This window comes from Heterocephalus glaber, unplaced genomic scaffold (assembly GCF_053883595.1).
Source record: "Heterocephalus glaber isolate CG9 unplaced genomic scaffold, H.glaber_assembly_v1.0 deba00001608, whole genome shotgun sequence".
Taxonomy (NCBI): Eukaryota; Metazoa; Chordata; class Mammalia; order Rodentia; family Bathyergidae; genus Heterocephalus; species Heterocephalus glaber.
Window position 1 is genome coordinate 40495448 of NW_028258379.1, and position 20035 is coordinate 40515482.

Genomic DNA, 20035 nt, shown 5'->3' on the forward strand with positions numbered 1-20035 from the left:
TCCTAACATAGCATTGAGCCAAGTGTGAAATCTCAGTTTTTTTAAGTCAAAACCACTCCTGAGATTACAAAGTAGGAAGCACTGAAGGTCCTCGATTTAGAACTCATGCCCTTCAAAAGAGATACTCTGTAAGAGCCCTGGCTTTTGGAATGTATTCCCAGAGAATAGTGCATAATTATTAGGATGTATGCTCCTTCCAGGGCAGCTCAGGATGCCACCAGAAATTCATTTAAAAAAAAAATTTTTTTTTTTGAGACAAGGTCTTAATGTGTAGTTCAAGCTGGCCTTGAACTCATGGTGATCCTCCTGCCTCAGCCTCCTGAGTGCTGGGATTATAGGCATGCACCACCATACGTGGGCAGAAATGCACTTTTGAGGGAATATCAACTTTATCCTCTCATGCTATGTTGGCTTTCTGTCCCCTAGACAAATACCTGAAATAATTAAGGTACAAGAGAAAAGCTTTACTTTGATACAGTTTCAGTGGTTGCTTGGCCTGTTGGCTTTGGGCCTGGGGTGGCCCAGTAGATAGAACATGGCAGGAGTACTTGGTGGAGGGAGCCCTTCACCTCATGACTGCCAGGAAGCAAAGAGAGAGCAACAGAAAGGACCCAGAGTCTCCAGGTGGGGTAGTGCACACCTGTAATGCCAGCACTTGGAAGGATGAGACAGGAGGATCTTTGTGAGATCAAGTCCAGTCTGGGCCACACAGTGAGTTCAAGGCCAGCCTAAACGACACGATGAGACTCTGTCTCAAAACAGAAAGGATCCAGGGTTCCAGTTATTGCCTTCAAGGCCACACTCCCAGTAACCTCACGTCCTCCCACCTTGGTCTATCTGTCACTTTCTTGTAGCTAGGACAAAACACCCAACACCCGAAGCTTAAAGGAGGAGAGGTGTAAGCTCAGAAGTCTCCGTCCGTGCTCGATGGCTCAGGCTGCGTGGTGGAGGGGCCTGGGAGAGGAAGGCTGCTCCTGTCTTGGTGGCAGGGAGGTGGAGCGCTGAGGCTCGTTAGGAGTAGGGAAGGGGGATGGATGGGTTCTTCTGGTCGGTCACAGCCCAGTGAGCCCACTCCTGGCGAGTCGGCCGTCCGCCCCCAGGGTCCGGTCCCGTGCTGAAAGCCCTGCCTGCCCGTGAGCGCGCGGGGGACAAGGCAGCGAGGCCCGCCTCCCGAGGCTCCCCGCTCTCAGCGGTCTGTGGTTCTGGAGCAGCCCCGCAGCCGTGGGCCCTCGAGGGCCTCGAGATCCAGCCCGCAGCATGGGCTTGGGACTTTGTTCAAGCCGCCTCCTCTTGTAGAAGTGCCAGGGCAGGTCCAGATAACTTCCCACAGGCGAGGGTTTCTCAGTAACTCTTGATTGTTATTCTTTTTTTTTTTTTTTTAAACAAAACTTACTTTATGTAGGGTGACTGTAGACTTCCAGAAGCAGACAGTAGAGCCTATGCAAGTCTCACTCAACACATTGGACAAGTCCCAGAGGGCGGCAGATCTCCTATTAACCATCCAAGTTACAGAGGTGAGAGTGGCGTGCTGAGTCCCAGAACTCCCATGAGTGTTGAGAATGGAACAGTCTTCACGCCCAGACCTGTGGCAGTCATCTAGCAAATGTGCGTGAACTTGAACTACTGCTCCTATTAAACTCGAATGTATGCAGAATGGAAAATGAAACAAATATTCTGTAATCAAAGTTAGCTTTTAAAACATCCAGTACATTTAACATGTGCATGACAGGGCCATAATTCATTTGTATGTGGCTGCCAGGAGGCTCTGATTTGACATTTGACATTCCCGCTGGCTCGAACCACTATGGTACATGCACGACTGTCCATTGAATGGCATGGGATAGTCTCGTCGGGTGGTTCATGCTGCCCAGTGGCGCAGCTGTGCCCGTGCCACTGGTGGTTGAAGCCAGTGAAAATGTGAGAGAGTGCTAAAAAACCCATATTTAACAAGATATGTGTTAAAAATATTGACATAATGTTATGTGCTTGTATTGTTCAGTTTATGTCAACAAGACTAACATTGTCGCCATTGTTATTTGGATATGATTTTATTTCTTTAAATTTTCAGTTAAAATACTTGTATGCTTTCTTGGTAAATCCATAGCTACACTCATTGGGAGATTTCATTCAGAAATCTGGATTCCTGACAGGGTGGAACTCTGAGATATTGGGCTCCCCCATGGTCTTTGGCAGCGGGGGCTGACGCTGCTTGGTGGGGCTTCCACTCTTCCATGCCAGGCCCCACCTGCCAGCTCATCCAGTGGGGTGTGCACTGACACCACCTGGCCCTTGGCAGCTGTGGGGACAGCCACGGTGCTGCTTGTCCTTTGGACTAACCAATCTCGATGCTGTTGGTACTTGGGTGTGCTAGTGAGTCTTGTGCCTGGAGAACAGAATTCATGATCCACATTTCCTTACTGTAGTTGTCCTGAACCCCCTCTAGTTTCCTGTCAGCACCTGGGGAAACCTGTGGAATGCACATGCTCACGAAGGCGATCGTGAAGTGCCGTGACCCACTTTTAGGCTTTACCTCTGCCTGTCCCTCTGCCCCTCTTCTTTTCAGGTGGTGGAAGTAGGACACTTCTGGGGCTATAGGACTGATGAAAGGAATGCAGAGCTTCTTGAGAAGCTGACTGCTGAAATTAACAGGCTGGAGTTGGTGCCTCTGCCAGTCCACCCACACCCCGACATGGTCTGTCTGGCACCTTTTGTGGATTTTGATAAAAGCTACTTCAGAGCTCAGATACTTAATGTGTCTGGAAATTCTGCTGAGGTACGTTTTTGTATAGCAAATCATTCAAAAAGAAAGGAGACAGAATTACAGCAACTTATATAAAATCTGCAAATACAGGTGGTAATTAGATATAAATAATTACCATTAGAGTAGGACTGCAGGGAAAACCAAGTCACTCTGAGAAGTCTGTGGTTATGGAGTTAGGGCAGAGCACTGTATTGGCATTGCTCAGGGGGACGTTGTTTGTGACCCCGCATCAGAGGGCTTGTTCTCCTTACCTTGTAGGTATTCTTCGTGGACTATGGAAACCGTGCTCGCGTAGACCTAGACCTCTTAATGGAGATTCCCTATCCGTGTCTCGAGCTTCCCTTCCAGGTGAGGCGGAGAAGGCTCTGGAAGTGGGTGTTGAGCACCAGAAAGGGCCTGGCTGGAGGGAGACCACCTCTCCACAGGCAGCTGAGGCCAGGCTGGGTCTCTACTCTTGAAAATATGTATTGCCAGAGGTATTTTTGCCATTATTGATTTTGGAATGAGGTAAAATAGATGGAAAGTTTCAAACTTAGCAAAAGAAAAGTTGTTTTAACTTACTTTTTGATACTCTTTCTAAGGCTTCTAGTTGTGTTGGCGCCAGAGCTGAGGTGGGCAGGAGACACGCTCACCCACCCCCTTCCCGCCAGAAAAGCCGTCTCAAGGTTACACTGCCCTGCTGTTGTTGATAGTGAGGCAGGTTTCTCAGCTGGGATCTTGCTTCCCCAGATTGTCAGGATTTTTAGGAGGACACAGACAAGATGCACGAACAAGGTTGCGTTTCAGTGGAATTTGGGCAGAATGCTTCGCTCATTTATAAAACTGTTTCGGTGTGCTTTTCTGTCTTGCAGGCTTTGGAATTTAAGATTTGCAAAATGCGGCCCTCGGCCAAGTCTCTGGTTTGTGGTGAGCACTGGAGCCGCAGGGCCAGCAAGCGGTTCGCCTCTCTGGTAAGCAGATGTACTCTCCTGGTGAAGGTCTTCTCGGTTGTGCACAATGTCCTGCACGTGGACGTGTACTGCTGCTTGGGAGCGCTGGACACCATCAACATCAGAGATGTCCTCATCAGCGAAGGCCACGCAGAGCTGGCAGAGGAGTCCTACGAGTCCAAAGTATGTGCCTTGGTCCCCAGGGAGCGTGTGCCTGTGTGGGTGGTTGTGTGTGAGAGAGACAGAGGTGCTTTGCTTCCTCGGAAGCATAGTGGACGGGTGGAGTTGCTCTTCATCGTTTGGCGTGCTGTCAAGATCTGTAGGACCTTTTACAAGGTCTTCAAGGCTTCTCTGAGACTAAACTGCGGTGGGTGGGTATTGTTGTTGTTGGTTTCCTATTCAATCTGTTTTCTCCTCGAAATGGAAATTAGATTTGAAAATGTTTCATTTTTGTTTGTTTGTTTGTTTCTTTGCTTTTTGAAGCAGGGTCTCCCTTTGTAGTTCAGTCTGGCTCTGAACTCCCTGTGTAGCCCAGGGTGGCCTCAAACTTGCTGTGATGCTCCTGCCTCATTCCCCTGAGTGCTAGGATTACAGGCGTGTGCCACCACACCTGGCTCATATTTGGGTGGTTTTTTTTTTTTTTTGGTAACAGGAATCGAACTCAGGACCTTGTGCTTTTGAGGCAGGCAGTGGGACCACTGAGCTAAATCCCCGGCCCTCATATTTTGTTTTTAAAAAATGGATTCCAAGAATTATCTCTGTAATTGAAATAATTAATATTTATTTTAAGCCAGACACGGTGGCACACACCTGTAATCCAAACTACGCGGGAGGCTGAGGCAGAAGTATCACAAGTCTGAGGCCAGATTGAGCAACTTAGTGAAACCATGTCAGGAAAGAGAAGAGGAGAGGAGAGGAGAGGAGAGAGGGCTGGGGATGTAGCTCAGTGCAGGCCCTGGATTCAATCCCCAGTACCGGAAGAAAACAGCCACTACACTGAAAACCAGAAATATTGACTTCAAATAGTTTACAATTCCAAAATGTATTCAACTCTGTCCTTTAAAATCACCTATAAACTCACTGTTCTTGGTTGGAAGGTGTAAGAGAGGCCACTTTTGAGCCTGGTGAAGATCTGTCTTTGTACTTCTGTAATTTCTGCTAGGGATGAACAGTGCTGGAACTGGAAAAGGACAGACAGTCTAGCAAAGCATTAGCTGAGGCACTGGTTAAATCCTCTATGTAATGTGTGAAAGCAGGAATTATGGTAATATTCCTCAGTAAAGTAAGTGTTGTATATAAGACAGTTCTTTAAGAAAAGCTTCTTCTTCAAAGTATCTGAGGGGTGAAACATAGTAAAATCTTTTATATTTCTTTTTTAAATTTTAAAATGAACTTCATAAAACTATCTCTCTATTACTTGGTATACAGGTCAGAATAAGATTATGCCTAGGAAGTGTTTTGATTATGTGGGGATAATGTACTTTTGATGTAATTCTTTTCTTTTAACAAAGGAAACTTCTTGTTTCATTTAGCAAAGCCATGAAGCTCTCAGGGGCCTCTTTTCGAAATCAGGAGACGGAGTGATGCCTGGGTCTGTGGCCTCTCCTATGAAGGATGAGGAGAAGCATCTGATTCAGATTTTGCTGGAGAGCTTCTCTTCCAGTAGACTGGGTACCCCGAGCTGCAAGGTGACGTGTGCTGTAGGAGCTGTTTGAAGTACAGTGGAAAGCTTGTGCCGTTGTACATTATAGGCTAAGAGTTGTGTCGGTAGTCGCGATAGTTTACTTTCCTGCTTTTCAATGTTGTGGCCTTTCCCACAGTGGCTCTGTATTCCTAAGAGCAAACCTGGAGTCTTGTGCCCGGTGGGGCTTAGAGGAAAGCTCTGACTAGTGTTTCATTGTAACTTTCCTTTCTAAAGTGACGAAGAGTACTAGTTTATCCATGGAAGGAAGTGCAGCATCTGAGCTATCCAGATCTGCTGATAGTCTCGGTTCCTGCAGTTCGAATGCTCCTCGGCAGCACGTGGAGAGGAGAGCTGGCTGGATGGTCCCCTCCTTGTTCAGGGGCTCCGAGTTCACGACCTCAGCCTTGGCCATGTGGCTGGGTCTGCGTGGTTAAAGAATTGACACTGACTAAGACAGTGGGCAGTGTTTCCTATATACATATGGGAATCAATTACATTCCAGAAAAAATGTCTTCTTTCAGGTACTTTTTTCTCACTACATTTTTATTGGGGACTGCCTGACCTCCTGACTGAGGGTACAATGAAGGAAGAAAGAATAATGCAGGAGACAAATGAGGGGCCGGGACTTGGTCTTAGCTCTTCTTGGCTAAGACTTCGAGCTCTGGATTTGCCAGTCTTTATTGATCACACAACATAGCAGGGGCCGTAAAGGCAGATGTAGGGAACAGCAGGACTAAGGCGCTGATGAGAGCCAGGCTTGTAAGAAGGGAGGGACGCATTCCTTTCAAGAATAGGCTGTAGTTAATGAGCCACCTGTGTTATTTTTAGCAAATGTTTGCTCTGGGAGAACGCCTGCACAAGAGGCAAATCCCCAGCTGCAGGGCCATCTCGCTTTCAGAGACGCCACAGTGTCACTGACCATTGAGATCTCAGCTGTGACCTTTGGCCTGGGGAGTTCTGCTTCTCCACACCAGCCAGAGGCTCTCTAGCAATTCACTAGGCCTAGGACAGACTCACAATTTAATCAATGGCCAATTATAAGCCAATTCAATGCTATTTTATAGCTGCCCAGTGCAGTTTCACGCTGGTCCCCAGCACATTGTGAAGATACCGTGACGGAAATGTAGTGTTTGAAAGTAGGAGCTGCCCTTGGGGCTCCTGGTGAGAGGAGTTTTGCCCGTGGTCACACTGTGTGTCTTGTGTGCAGACTGTCCTCCACGGGCCTTTCCACCCTTATGAGATGAAGTGTCACAGTCTGACCAGAATATCCAAATTCAGGTATGATGCATTTCCCATGAATGTTTCTCTCTGCTCCTCAATTTAGGTACATCATCAGAAACTAATCTTTCTTGGGCCGGGGGTGTAGCTCAGTGGTGCCCTGCCTGCCTGGCAAGAGCAAGGTCCTGAGTTTGATCCCCAGTACCGGGGGAAAAACAGAGAGAAACTAATCTTTCTTGATACATAAACTGTTGGAATGTCTTTTTTAAACTCACCCTAATTTTCCTTTTAGCCCCAAGTCTGAGATAGGCTTTCTTTCCTCCATGAAAGCCATTTCTATTAGCGTTTTTTTAGTGTCTTCCACCAAAGCCTCCGTATCTGAATGCGTTTGGTTTGATAGCAGAATTGGGTTGGGGAGGAGAGGGCTTAGATCTTGTGGCAGATGAAGGTGAGCTTTGTAAGCCATGTTTTTAAGACTTCATCTGAACGCAGTGGGGAAGCCCTGCTGTGTGCATTTAAGGGTCACTGACTAAACCTGGCTTCCTACAGTCCCTGAGAAGCAGTAGGAGCCTGGAGGAGCTGCTGGAAATGCAGAGCTCAGCCTTATCCAGGCCTTTCAGTGAGCGCATGCTCCTGCAAGCTCTCCGGAGGTCTGCATGTGTGTGAAGCATGCACTAGGCTTCCAAGTGGAAGGGCCCTGCAGGGGTGCAGCCCTAAGGCTGCTTATGACATAGCTGAGCTGGGGCAAGAGGTGCAGAAAGAGCAGCACCCCAGTGCCTTCCGGTGTGGGACCCTTAGGCTGGAGCTTGGTTAGGGGCAGTGATGAGGGGCTGGAGGAATGAAGGATGGCTGTAGAGCTGCTCCTGGCCTCTGCTGAGGTGGATGCACCGTGCCTCTGCTAGGACGCAGCGCAGTGCTGAGTCGGGCCGAGGAGCAGGTTTGGATGTCTACATATGGGGATACTTCACATGGGGTGGAGCTTGGGAAGCCACACATGGAGAGTGGCCAGAGGAAGGGGCTTGGGCTGGCTGCCTCAGCTTGGGGCTGGTCGCATCTGTGTTCGTGACTCTGAGGTGCTCTCACTGTGGCTTGGTTGGTGGATCAGTGCCCTGTGCCCTGCTGCTCTTCTAGGTGTGTCTGGATCGACAAGGAGAGCATCAACTCGGTCATCATTAGTGACACCCCCGCAGAATTGCACCAGAGGATGCTGGTCGCAGCCTCACTGTTAGTCAATGCAACTGGTGAGCCATGGGCTTTAGTTTATCTGTGTCCTCCCTCTCCTTTGTGCTTACGTGTTATACTTTTAGGCTGTCTCCTAAGTGCATCGGCTGATGCAAGTTTAAGAAATGGAAGCTGGGCATGGTAGTGCACACCTGTAATCTCAGCACATTGAGAGGCTGAGGAAGGCGGATTATTAGTTCAAGCCCAGCCTAGGCAATTTAGAAAGACCCTGTCTCAAAACAAAAAAATTTAAAAGGCTGAGGATATAGCTCAGTGTGAAGGCCCCAGTAACTTAACACACACACACACACACACACACACACACACACACACACACACACGTGCACAGCATTGTCCATTTTCCTTTTACACAAAGATGTGGGAATTAATCTCATCCCTCCATTTTTAACTACAAAGGAGAACAAGTCTGAGTTCTTGACCTTGGGGAAACCTGATAGACCAATGAGGAGAAGGCAAAGAGTAATCAAATGAGTTATTCTCAGTGAGATTAATGCCTAGGGGTCCTCGTGTGGTCCATCTGCGGGGTTTGTGGGATCCAAGAATAGGGAGTACTTTCTTGGAGCAGCAGGGGGCAGGGGGACCAGTAGAGACAGACTCAGGGGAAGAGGGGTGCTACAGGCCAGCAGGGCCAGCTAGGAAGGAGCAACGTCTGAGCAGCGCGTGGTGCAGCCTGACGCTGACTTCGTTCACTGTGCACCAGGGTCTACCATGCTGCTGAGAGAGACCTCGCTGATGCCTCCCATCCCTGGCCTCCCGGCGCTCCTCAGCATGCTGTTTGCACCAGTGATCGAGTTAAGGTAGGGCGAGGGCCTCTGCCTTGTCGGTGTGTAGGCTTGGATCATGTGAGAACCTGGGTGGGGAGAAGTGGGGCCTCACCTCCCTCCTTTGGGTAAGGGTTTGGCCATGGCTTGACCTGGCTGAGCCTTCTGGGCTTCATTCTGATTCAGCCTTCTTGTTGTTGGGGTTATTTGGCCCCTGGCTCATGATGATTCAACTTCTGAATTTCTTGACAAGTGACACTAGTGCAGGAGAAACAGTACTTCTCTTGTTGGACCTTGATGCTTCCCTGGGCTTGCAGTAAGTGCTCTGATCCTCTCAGAATGCTGTGCAAGCAGCCCCCAGGCAGGAGGGACACACCAACCAAGACTGCAGCATGCTGCATGGCTGAGCTGTGGTGTTCAGGGGTCCGTGTATGGTGTGCATTTTCAGCTTCGGATGGGCGTGGCAGGATGTGAGCCGCTGGAAGTGGAGGAACATCTGTGCTTGGGCTTGGACTTCCTTCAGAAAGAAGCCCCAGTAGCAAGGTGCACAGATGGGGTGACGGTCGCCCTGCTGTGAATGGCTGTGCCTGTGAGCCCCGCTTTCTGGTGGCCATTTGACAGTGGGAGCCCCATCAGCCCCTCTGCCCCAGGCAGGGAGGCCAGGAGATGATGGGAGCTGCTTTTGTGCTGAAGTTTAGCAGGGATTTCTTCCAGAGGCGTTAGTACAGAGAGCTGTGTAAGGAGATAGCCGTTGTTTATGAAGTTTTATTTGGGTACCTGACTCCTCAGAGGATCCACTGTGGGTGAAGCACTAACCGTGTGGTGCACAGAGGGTGGCAGCTAGAAGGAGAGTGGGATTGAGGGGGAGCAGCCCACCCTGGCAGGTGAGGTGGGAACAACACTGACACCAGGCCTTGCTGCACTCAGGAGGGAAGAGAGGAGTCCCCCTTTGCCTTTCCCAGCTCCTTGGTGGGCCTGGGGCATGGGTAGTAGGCAAGTTGGCCGAGTTGGCGGAGGGGGTGAATGGCCCCTTGCTTGCTCGGTCTTCTCTGGGCTGTGTGACATTTCGTAAACACCCATTTTGGTAAGTGTGTCATGAGTCACCGATTGGGTGTCCAGTGGCTTACATGCACATTGCCCTGTTTGGTGTCCTGTGTTTGTTTCTGACCTCCTTTCTGAAAGGATTTAGTATATTTTTAATTGCGGGGGTTTGGCTTGCCTCGTCTTCTAGTTGTGATGTGATAAATATTTCTCAATTAAGCATCTTCATAGTCCAGGTAAATACCTGGATTACAGCATGATTGTCCAGCGATAGTGTCTCAAGAAGGGTGCGATGCTGCGTATACAAAACATGCAGATTCCTTTCCGGTAGTTTCAGTACCCTTCCTGCCTTAACTAGACCACGTTCCCGCTTCAGCTCTTCTTTTAAAATATAAGCTTTATGGGGCTGGGGATTTAGCCCAGTGGTTCCACCGCCTGCCTTGCAAGTGCAAGGACCCGAGTTCGATCCCCGGTGCCAATAAATAAATAAAGAAAGAATAAGCTTTTTTTTTAGGATTTGAATAACAATGTGTTATTTTTAAATCTCTAGAGTGCAGATGGTTATATTGTGGACATTTAAGAAATTCCCAGGGATTTAGCTCAGAGGCACTGGACCTGCCTTGGAAGCACATGGTCCTGAGTTCGATCCCCGGTACCAAAAAAAAAAGGAAAGGAAAGAAAAGAAACACCCAGATAATTGGTATGGTAAAATAGTATCTTTCTAGGGGGAAAAGGCTTAATAGAAGAAAGATACATATATAAACAGTACATAATGCTTTGCACATAGCTGATGGAGTATATTCATTTCTATTGAATTTAACTTAAAGGAGCCAGAAGTAAGACACTGTGTCTCACAGTGTGAATAAGATTACAGATACCCTTCCACTTGTGTGAGATCGCATCCCGACAGCTGTGTCATAAGCTGAAAGTACTGGAAATGGAGAACACGCTGACGATCCTGACCAGCTGCACAGTGTCTTAGCCACACAGTGCCCTGCAGTGTTGGTTGTTTCTCCTCATGATCACAGGGTGGCTAGAGCTGGGGCTCTGTGGCTGCCCCAGCATCAGGCGAATGTGTCATGCAGCAGCGTCTGCGAAGGATGAAATCCAAGGCGCAGCTTCTGCTGGGTGCATATTGCTTGTACACCATGGTAAAAGCTGAAAAATGCTAAGTGGGACCATCGTGTGTCACAGATCTTCTGTAGCTGTCTTTGAACCCTTAGCTAGGTGGCCGGCAGGAATGGAAGAGGGGCCTGGTAAATTTTTGTCCAAACTCTGCCCATTTGTTGAGTCAGTAGCAATCACTTTGGAGAGACTTTTGGAAGATGAGAGAGAGAGGTGGTTTGAGGTGAGCATTTTCCTTTCCTTCCACCACAGCTGTTCTTTCACCTGGGCAAGCAGGGGATCATTAGGTCTCTCTGGCCTGTCTCAGGGGTGCTGCCCCAGAGGACCCTCCTCAGGAGCTGGCGTGCTAGGGCACACTCGTCTTGCCCCTGGTGACCCACCTGCAGGGCAGCTCATCTCCTGCTCCAGTGGCATTTGCCTGCCACAGCAGAGGCCACCGGGGCCACCTGTTGGAAACAAAGCTGCATCTCTGGCCAAGTGTGGGTCTGTCCATGTCCTGTCACAGTTGATTCTGACTTCAAGGCTTTTTGCCACCTCTGATACATTCTTTGTACCATAGTGGGAAGAGGGAAGATAAATAAATGGAGAATTAAGTTCTTAACTTCTGTTTCGGTGGAGAGAGGAAAATGAGGTGTATGCTGTCCCCACTGCCGAGCCAGAAATCCCCTGGGGACCGCACTGCTCTCTTGCTCCTGGCCTGGGGGCTGGGCTTCACTCAGTTCCTTGGTGCCTCCTCCATGGGTGCCCTGCGTGAGCTGCCAATGAGAGCTGGGCCAGGCCCCGTGGCTCTGCCTGTGAGCGAAGGTGCTGACCTCCCCTCATCTGTAGCCACACCTGCCCCGGGGTACCTTGCTGCTCTCGCTGCCCTCATTCCCATGGTGCCTCCATGAGCAGCTGGAGCAGTGCCCGGTGCGGGCGTAGCTCAGTGTGGGCACTGTGCCCTGTGCAGGCTCCTCCCTGGCAATCGGTGCTTTGCAGTGGGGAGCTGCACACCTCCAGGCTGAGAAGATGTCCTGATGGGTGCAGGGATGAACGAAGCCTGCCTTTCCCCAGCTCTGGAGCTGGTGTGGGTGCTGGTGGCCCAGGCAGCCATCCTGGCCCAGGGCCATGTGACCTGCAGGCAGGCTCAGCCTGACGTGGCACTGCTTCCAGGCCCCGAGACAGCAGCCACAGAACATTCTCTCCATAAAGCTGATAAAAGTGTAGTGAGTGGGTAAAGGGGGCTGCGCTGTTAGCTAGTTCCTGTGGCTGGAGCTCAGCCACAGAGCACGGTAGCTGGGCAGCCAGGCGTGGTGGCGCACCCCTGTCATCCCAGCACTTGGGAAGCCAAGGCAGGAAGCTTGCTGCAAATTTGAGGCCAGCCTGGGCTACAGGGCAAGACCTTGTCTCAAAAAAGCAGCATGGTGGGCCAGGGATTTAGCTCAGTGATTCCAGTGCCTGCCTCACAAGCGCAAGGTCCCGAGTTCAATCCCTGGTACCAAAAAAAAAAAAAGGTGGGGAAAAAAGCAGCATGGTAAGGTACAGCAGCCATATTTTGTTCTGTGGGTGAGGCATTGGGACAGTGTTCCCTAGAGGTAGCTGCTGCCGCCTCATGAAGTTAGGGACTTCGGCTGGGAGACTGGCAGTCTGGAAGATGGGAATCATATCCGCTTTGCTCAGGTGGGTGTGCTGATGTGTTGGGAGCCTCCCTGGATGGTCTCTGTGGGGCTGGAGTGGGCATCTGCGTCATGCTGGCTGGTGCTGAGTGGGCACAGTCAGTCCCGAGAGAGAGCTAGGTGTTAGCTATGCCACAGCATGGGTTAGGCCGCAGCTCTACCCTCTCTGATTCACAGTGCAGGACCATTGACCCCACTGGTCCTGGAAGTGGCCGTGCACACCATAAGAGCAATGTGCAGGAGGGAAAACACGCGGACACTGCATGGAAGGCACAGCCTGCCAGTCTGTGCACCAACTTTATGCTTGGAGCATCTGCAGAATGTTCATGTGCTGCTTCATAATTAAAAAATCTTAACCTGTGCAGCAGTCTGACGATGAGGTAGAAGGGTGGGAAGAGCTTCATAGGGAGACAACCTCATGACTTCCCACAGACACAGCCATTTGGACCTTTGCAGGTTAAGCCAGGAGCAGTTTCTGAATATCTGACAGAGTTCTTTATGTGGACATTTCAGATTGACTAACATTTCACTTTTTTTGCAGGGGCCATTTTGAGACAGGGTCTTGCCATGTAGCCCAGGCTGGTCTGGAACTCATGGTGATTCTCCTGCCTCAGACTCCCAAGTGCTGGGATGACAGATGTGTGCCACCATACCTGGCTAACATTTCACTTTTAAGGAACTATATGTCCTTATTTGGGACCCATAAAGAGGCCTGTTAGCTCGGAATAGTTCTTCCTCTCTTGTTTTATTTTAAACGAAAGTATCTGAGAAGTCACCTGTCCAAATGGTGGCAGCAGCCAGCTTGTGCACGTGGCTCCCTTGAAGGAGTTATTTCACCTGGTAATGTCTTGCTGAGCTCTGCATGGCACATGCTTCGGTTCTTGTCATAATTTTACAATTTCAGCTGTAATCAAAGTATGCATTAGAGATGAACTAAACATATTTCTGTGATTTTACAGCTGCTTCTTAACTTCACATAAGTATTTAGGATTCCTAGAAGAGAATTAAGCTCACTGTGTATTGGTCAGCTTTCAATCACTGTGACAAGATTTATGAGATAAATCAACTTCTAGAGAGGAAATATTATTTTGGCTCACAGTCTCAGAGGTTTTAGTCCATGGTCACTTGACTACGTCATTTTGGGCTTGTGGTAAGGCAGAGAGCATCAGGTGGGAGGGCCTGGTGGAGCCAGGTTGTTCACCTCACGGTGGCCAGGAAGCAGAGAGAGGGTGGGCGGGGCCAATATCTCCTTCGAGGGCATGTCCCGGTGACCGAACTTCTTTCCTTCAAACCCCCCACTAAAGATCCCACATGCTGCTAGTGGCACCATCAGCTGGGAACCAAGATGTTAACATGCAGGCCTTTGGGAATACTTAGGATCCAAACCATAGCGCCACATAGGTGACCTTCCCTCACATGAGACATAGAGCAGGTAAAGAGAGAAGCACCGCCTTCTCTGGGGTCATGGCCAGCCCACCTCCTTGGCCGCCCTTGCTGAGCTGTACATGTGACTGAGTCCCAGCCTGCTCCACCACAGCTGTTGGGGTGGGAGGCTCTGGGAGGTTCTGCTGAGTTATGAGATGACCTCTTAATTTTTGATCACCTTGTCCTGGAAAGGTTTTACAAAAATTGAAACTACAATAAATTATTTTGATAATGTAGAGGAACTAGTTACTTAAAAATTTTTGTAACTGTTTCATAAAGCAAATACTTAACACTTAATTTATGAGTCTGAATTTTAGGACTCTGTCTTTTGAGTTTACTTAAAGCAAGATTCTCTTTCATTTTTATTAAACTGAAAAAGGGGAGAGGAAAACAGGGAATATATGTAGATGTATATATCTAATCACATACATGGCTAAGAAGAAGACTGTTTTGCTTGTATATGTATTTTTTGAGACAGGGTCTTGCTATAGTCCAGACTGGCCTTGAACTCATTATGTGGCCCAGGCCGGCTTTGATCTTGAGGCGGTGCTCCTGCCTCTGCCTCCTGAGTGCTGGGATTACAGGTGTGTGCCACCATGCCCAGCTAGATTTTTATTTTTATCAAAATTTAAGTAAGCCAGGTGTTGTGGCCCGTTCCTGTGGTCCCAGGGACTTGGGAGGTGAGGCAGGAGGATCCTTTGAGCCCCGTTCAGGCCAACCTGGGGAGACTGTGTCTCAAAAAACAAAACTTAATTGATCTATAAACTTGCAGCTGTAAAATGATAAGTTCTGGGAGTCAATGTCTGCGTGGTGATGACTCTGTTACTTGGTTGAGATCTGCTGAGAGAGCAGGCCCTGGTCAGTGCACAGGAACGGCAGCTGTGGTGATGGATATGGCCTCAGGCTCGATTGTGGTGATCAGCTCATGGGATATCTGGTTTTGTCAGTCAAACCACAGTAAAGCTGGAGAAGAGACTGTTTCAGATGATGGGGAAAGATGATGTTACTTCCCAGTGAAATACCAAAGAAAATCAGCAACATATTTTAAAAGGCATCTGGTGTTGGTGTCTGTTCATTGTAATTCCTTGTTGGACCCATTGTGGGTTGGATGATGGCCTCGAAACTGACTGTCGCGTCTGCTGTGTGTGCTCAGGCCTGTAGTCCCTGCTATGAGAAAGGCTCAACAGAAGGATCATTTGGGCTTAGGAGTTCGAGACCAGCCTGGCCAACATAGTGAGACTCCTGTCTCAAAAACATAAAACAAAACCCCACAAAACAAACCCCTCATTCCTGCAGGGTGAGAACTGAGTGGCCTCGGGGCCCTGGGGCTGAGGGCACAGGGGAGCGGTGTGGGGGCCGCAGTAGAGGGGTGCCTGTGCTGCTCAGGCGGAGAGGGCCCTGTGGGAGGCTGCGCAGGAGATGGAAGAAGATTTCACTGTGGCTTGTGGGCCCTGGGGAGTTCAGAACACAGCTGGAAAGTACTATAAGCCCTCCAACAGGGAAGACATTGCTGAATTTGTTTGGAAAACTCCTGCTCTGCAACATAGAAAAAGGTTGGCAGAAGCAGTGGAGGTGGGGAGATTCATTGGCGTGAAAGTTGCAGTGTGGGTTCAGGGGGGAAGTGGCTGTGGTTTGACAGGTCGGTGGCAGCAGGTGGAGGGAACGGACAGACTCAGCGGGACCTTAGAGGTGGCAATGGTGGGTGACACAGGAGGCAGGGTGTGGGGCGTAACTGGGTTGCGCAGCTTTGCAGCCCAAGTAAGTATGTGTAGTTGTTGAGGATAGGAGCATGGACACACAGCCTTTAGGCTCTTACTGCGTGCTAGGCTGCCTCACAGACGCATGGATGGCTTCCTCTAAAAATCCCTCTGGGAAGAACTCAGCCCATGGGAAACTATATGCCACAAAATAATCTTTCCACTGTCTTACACACAACAGTGACAATTAGAAACTTACTGTTAGGGGAACATAAATATTTAATTTGCTGTTGTTGCAGTGCATATTCGATCTAAATTTTTAGTGTAAAAAGTGGAAAGAAACCCTAATGAAAGTAGGATGGTTTATTGGTCAATTCTTGAATGTTAAAACTGTGGCTTACCAATTGTGAAATGACTAACCCCTTTCATCACATTTAATTCAGGCTGGACCAGGAGGGAAAATGCTACACCGGTGTCCTCTGTGGCCTAGGGTGGAACCCAGTGACAGCGGCCCCCATCCTCCCAGAGCACGACATGGAGCTGGCGTTTGATGTGCAGCTCGGTGTGGAGGACATCACCGAGGTGAGCAGCACAGCACCGCTCTGCTCCGGCCTGGCCTGCAGGGCTCTTGCCCTCTTTCTGCCTCTCACATGCGCTGTCTCCTGCACGGGGCTTCTGAGCCGTCAGAGGAGATGCGGGGCAGCAGGAGTGGTTGGTGGCTCACAGAGGAAAGGAGGGAACCAGGTCCCAGTGCCGGCTTGTGCCCTGCGGGCCTCCCTGAGCCTGGGGCTGAGTGCATGTGGGGCCATCACTGTCCCAGTGCCGGCCAGGTTGTGACAGGGCCACCAGGCCCAGGTTCAGCTTTTTAGACTTATGAAGCAACTGGAAAGACCATTTGTACGTCCATTGAATCTAGACTTTTCTTTTGTTTGTCTTCTGGAGACAGGGTTTACTACGTTGCCCAGGCTGGCCTCGAATTTACAGTCCTCCTGCCTCAGCTTCCCGTGTAGCTGAGGTTGTAGGCAGCCATCACCACACCTGGCTTGTCTTTGAATCTAATAATGAAAAACATGTGCTTGTATTTTGTGTTTTTATTTTTACATTTCATTTTTCTTAAAATTCATTTTCTTGCATTTTGTAAAGCAGAAAGAAACAAAACTGATCCTTCCTCCTAAATAGTTGAGAAATGCCACTCTGGAGCACCTTCTCCTTTCCTTCTCAGGAGTCCATGGGATGGGGGAGGTGGGCACAGGTGCCAGGGTGAGGACAGGAGGAGCGGAGTCAGTGGAGGGAGTCCCCGAGGGCCTGGCTGGTCCTCTTCTCCATGTCTTTATCGCTTACATTAGCACTTAGATGTTAACCATCCATTCACGTGAGGCGCCTAAGCCTTAGAAAGGCTCAGCAGGAGACAGGCAGGCCGGTGCACACCGGTGATCTGGGCACTCTGGGAGGCAAAGGCAGGAGGGTGGAAAGTTAGAGCCCAGCCTGGACAACGTACTGACTTGGTGAGAACCTGTCTCAAAAAACATAAAAAGGCCCCAGGTTCAGTCCCAGTCCCATGAAACAAACCAACTAAAAAAAACTTCTTAGGTCACAGACCCCATTGTAAAATATGAAACTAATACTTCCAGAAGTAAATACAGAAGAGAGCTACATGCATTTGAACTTGGCCTTAGTTTATAGATACAACACTGAAAACACAATCTATCAAAGGTGAATCGATAAGATGCTCTGCGAAAGGTGTGTTAAGAATATGAAAAGAAAGGCCCCTAGTAGGATAAAATATATACAAATCCCATGTCTGATATAGGACATGTGTCCACAGTATATAAGGAACTCTTGCAAGGCAGTAATAAACCGACTAAATGAAAATGTGGACGGCAGTAAGCAAGTCAGAGGCTGTCAGCACCACGAGTCACAAGGAAGATGAAAACGAGGACCCACTGTCACCTTGAGGTGGCAGGCTGCAGGGGCGGACAGGGCCCTGCTGGGAGGGCGGAGCTGCAGGAGTCAGCTCCTGGTGGAGCCAGAGGATGGCGCTGCATGTGGACAACAGATTGGACAGCTCCTGCCAGGTGGCCCTGGAGTCCCACCTACTGCTGTTTGTCAGACAAATTTGGGGACTTACACCCACAGGGAGCTCATACAGGCTCATCTCCAAAACCGGGAGCTTGAGGATGTCCTTTACAGGGGAATAGATAGGCAAACTGGCACGGCCATGCAATGGAAAAAGAATGTGTGCTTCACAGGGTCGTGTGTGAGAGTCTCGAGTGCATGCCCGAAACACGCACATAATTCTGCACAGGAAGGATGCGAGTGGCTGCCAGAATGACTTGCAAGGGGACCTGGGCCCTGGGGCAGAGAGCTGTTGATGCAGATGGAGGTGGTGGGCGCATGGCTGTGCATGCGACGAGACCCACAGGCCTGTTTGTCCCCAAAGGGTGGACACGGGTGTGTGTCAGCTAGGGCTCCTGGGATGGGACACAGGCAGGACATAGGGGTCTGTGTTGAAATGTCTCGCATGTGCATCAAAGGGGTGAGGAGGAAAGCAGCCCGGAGAGCAGCTCTGACCAGAAACCGTAAAGCTGCAGACCAAGGACCTGTGTGCCAGTGTCGCCCTCTGGTGGTTAGGTTGCTCCTTGTGAGGTGCAGGGCAGAAGTTCTGAGGCTGTTTCACACGCCCCTGGCTTGGACAAGGAGGTCGGTGGATGTGGGAGACGGGTCTCTCCCTGTTGGGGAGGAAGCTAGAGTGACCTTGTGGCCCAGATGAGATCGGTGTGTCCTGTCTGTGTGACCTCATGTCTCGGGATGGACAGCTGTAGACCCAGTGTCGGTCTGTGTGTGCGTGGCTTCCTGTTCACACGGCGTCCAGCTCTGGGTGGCCAGGAGACGGCGACACCAGGGAAGTAAATGGGCTCAGCACTCAGATTCTAATGGGGTTCTTCGGCTCAGGAACAGGCCTGGAGAAACAGTGGGCTCTGGGAGGGGCAGGAAATGTGCATGGTGGACTGGAGCTTCTTGGAGCACCAAGAAGGAAGGCTGTGCTCACGACACAGGGGTGGGGTGGGTCAGAGGACGCAGGAGACAGGAGGAGCTCCTGGTGGCCAGTGCCTGAATGGCATGGGCAGGAAAATGAATAGCACGGTGTTGTTGCATGCAGGGCTTTTCTATTCAGGTTGTAGCCAGAGTGCAAAATACCCATGTGTCCATACAGTGGAGGGAGGTGGCTGCTGAACTCAGTGTGGGAGAGGCAGCTCTCACAGAAGCCCAGCAGCTCGGGCAGGTGCTCCTGGCCCTGTGGCGGGAGGATTGGTGACTGTGGAGTGTGGGTCCTCGTAGCAGAGAGGCTGGCAGGCCCTGCCCCTGTGGAGTGTCGTGTCATGGTCATATCCTCTGGGACACAGGCACACTGCAGAATATGATGAGAGGGCGCCTCCCCTCTGTCTTCACGAGAACAACGCTGGACAGAGCAGGCTTGGAAACAGTCTACAAGCACCATGCAGGAGCTAAGAACTGCCAGGAAAGGAGGATGTGCAGTCCAGTGTGGCGCCTGGGTTTTCGTCCTGGAGCAGAGATGGGACAGGATGGAGATGGGTCCGGTCCACACAGCGGGGGGGGGGGGGCTGGTTAACAGCAAGGGAGCCGGGTTCTGAGGTGTGACGGAACGGGGCTACAGGAACTGTTTGTCCTGTCTTCGTAACTGAGGTAAACTTAAAAACTGACAGGCTGATGGTAAAGCAAAATCTTCGTACTTTGGTCAGGGGCTTGTCAGACTCCCTTGGGAACATCGCCAGCAGAGCCGAGGAAGACTCACATACATGCACAGCGGTGTTACCTATAAGAGCAAGCATGTGGACACAAAACAGTCTGGCTGGGCATGGTGGTGCACACCTGTGATCCCAGCACTCAGGAGGCTGAGGCAGGAGGATCACTGTGAATTCAGGACTACCCTGGACTATACAGTGAGACCCTGCCTTAAATAACTTAAAAGACACTGAACAATCTGAACTTTTCTTGCTGATTCTTAACTTTTTCTTTGCTGTTGTTGCTTAAATTGTGATAGTGATGACTGATACTATTTCTGTTGTTTTAATAGTCCTCCCAACAGCCATACTGATGATACTCATGAGTGACTCTGAGAGGTATGATTTATCTACTATGGGATGCAGCCATGTAAGTATTTATGTCACCATTCATTTACAGATTAATATTCTCAGGGCTGCTATCAACAAGCTAGTGTGTGATGGGCCGAATGGATCCAAGTATCTGGGGCCAGGAAGAGTCATGCAGTTACAGGACAGTGCGCGTCAGAAACTTCTGAGGTAAGCGCTTCAGTGAGGGGCTTCTCCCTTCCGGCTGGCCCACTGTCTGGCTGCCTGGATTTCAGACGATTTGAATTGTGTGAGCGGTATGACAAATGGGTACCCCCGGGCTCAGGTGGGCAGGGTGCCCAGATGGGTGGCTGGGGGTGGGGTGGTGCAGTGCCCCGGGAGGCTG

At 50.0% G+C, this 20035-nt stretch overlaps 1 protein-coding gene across 6 annotated transcripts in view; it reads left to right on the forward strand.

Annotated features, from left to right (window-relative positions):
• Positions 1-20035, forward strand: part of Tdrd9 (tudor domain containing 9) — a 93753-nt gene that overhangs the window by 71179 nt on the left and 2539 nt on the right. For 5 of the 6 annotated variants that reach the window (XM_004837467.3, XM_021243746.2, XM_021243750.2 and 2 more), the window contains 10 exons: positions 1403-1514; positions 2564-2773; positions 3020-3109; positions 3613-3873; positions 5223-5378; positions 6582-6652; positions 7724-7833; positions 8535-8631; positions 15982-16120; positions 19742-19860. In XM_004837467.3, the coding sequence (XP_004837524.1) occupies positions 1403-1514; positions 2564-2773; positions 3020-3109; positions 3613-3873; positions 5223-5378; positions 6582-6652; positions 7724-7833; positions 8535-8631; positions 15982-16120; positions 19742-19860 (1365 nt within the window). The remainder of the gene's footprint in view (positions 1-1402; positions 1515-2563; positions 2774-3019; positions 3110-3612; positions 3874-5222; positions 5379-6581; positions 6653-7723; positions 7834-8534; positions 8632-15981; positions 16121-19741; positions 19861-20035) is intronic. The other variant, XR_002389080.2, reaches the window with a different exon arrangement.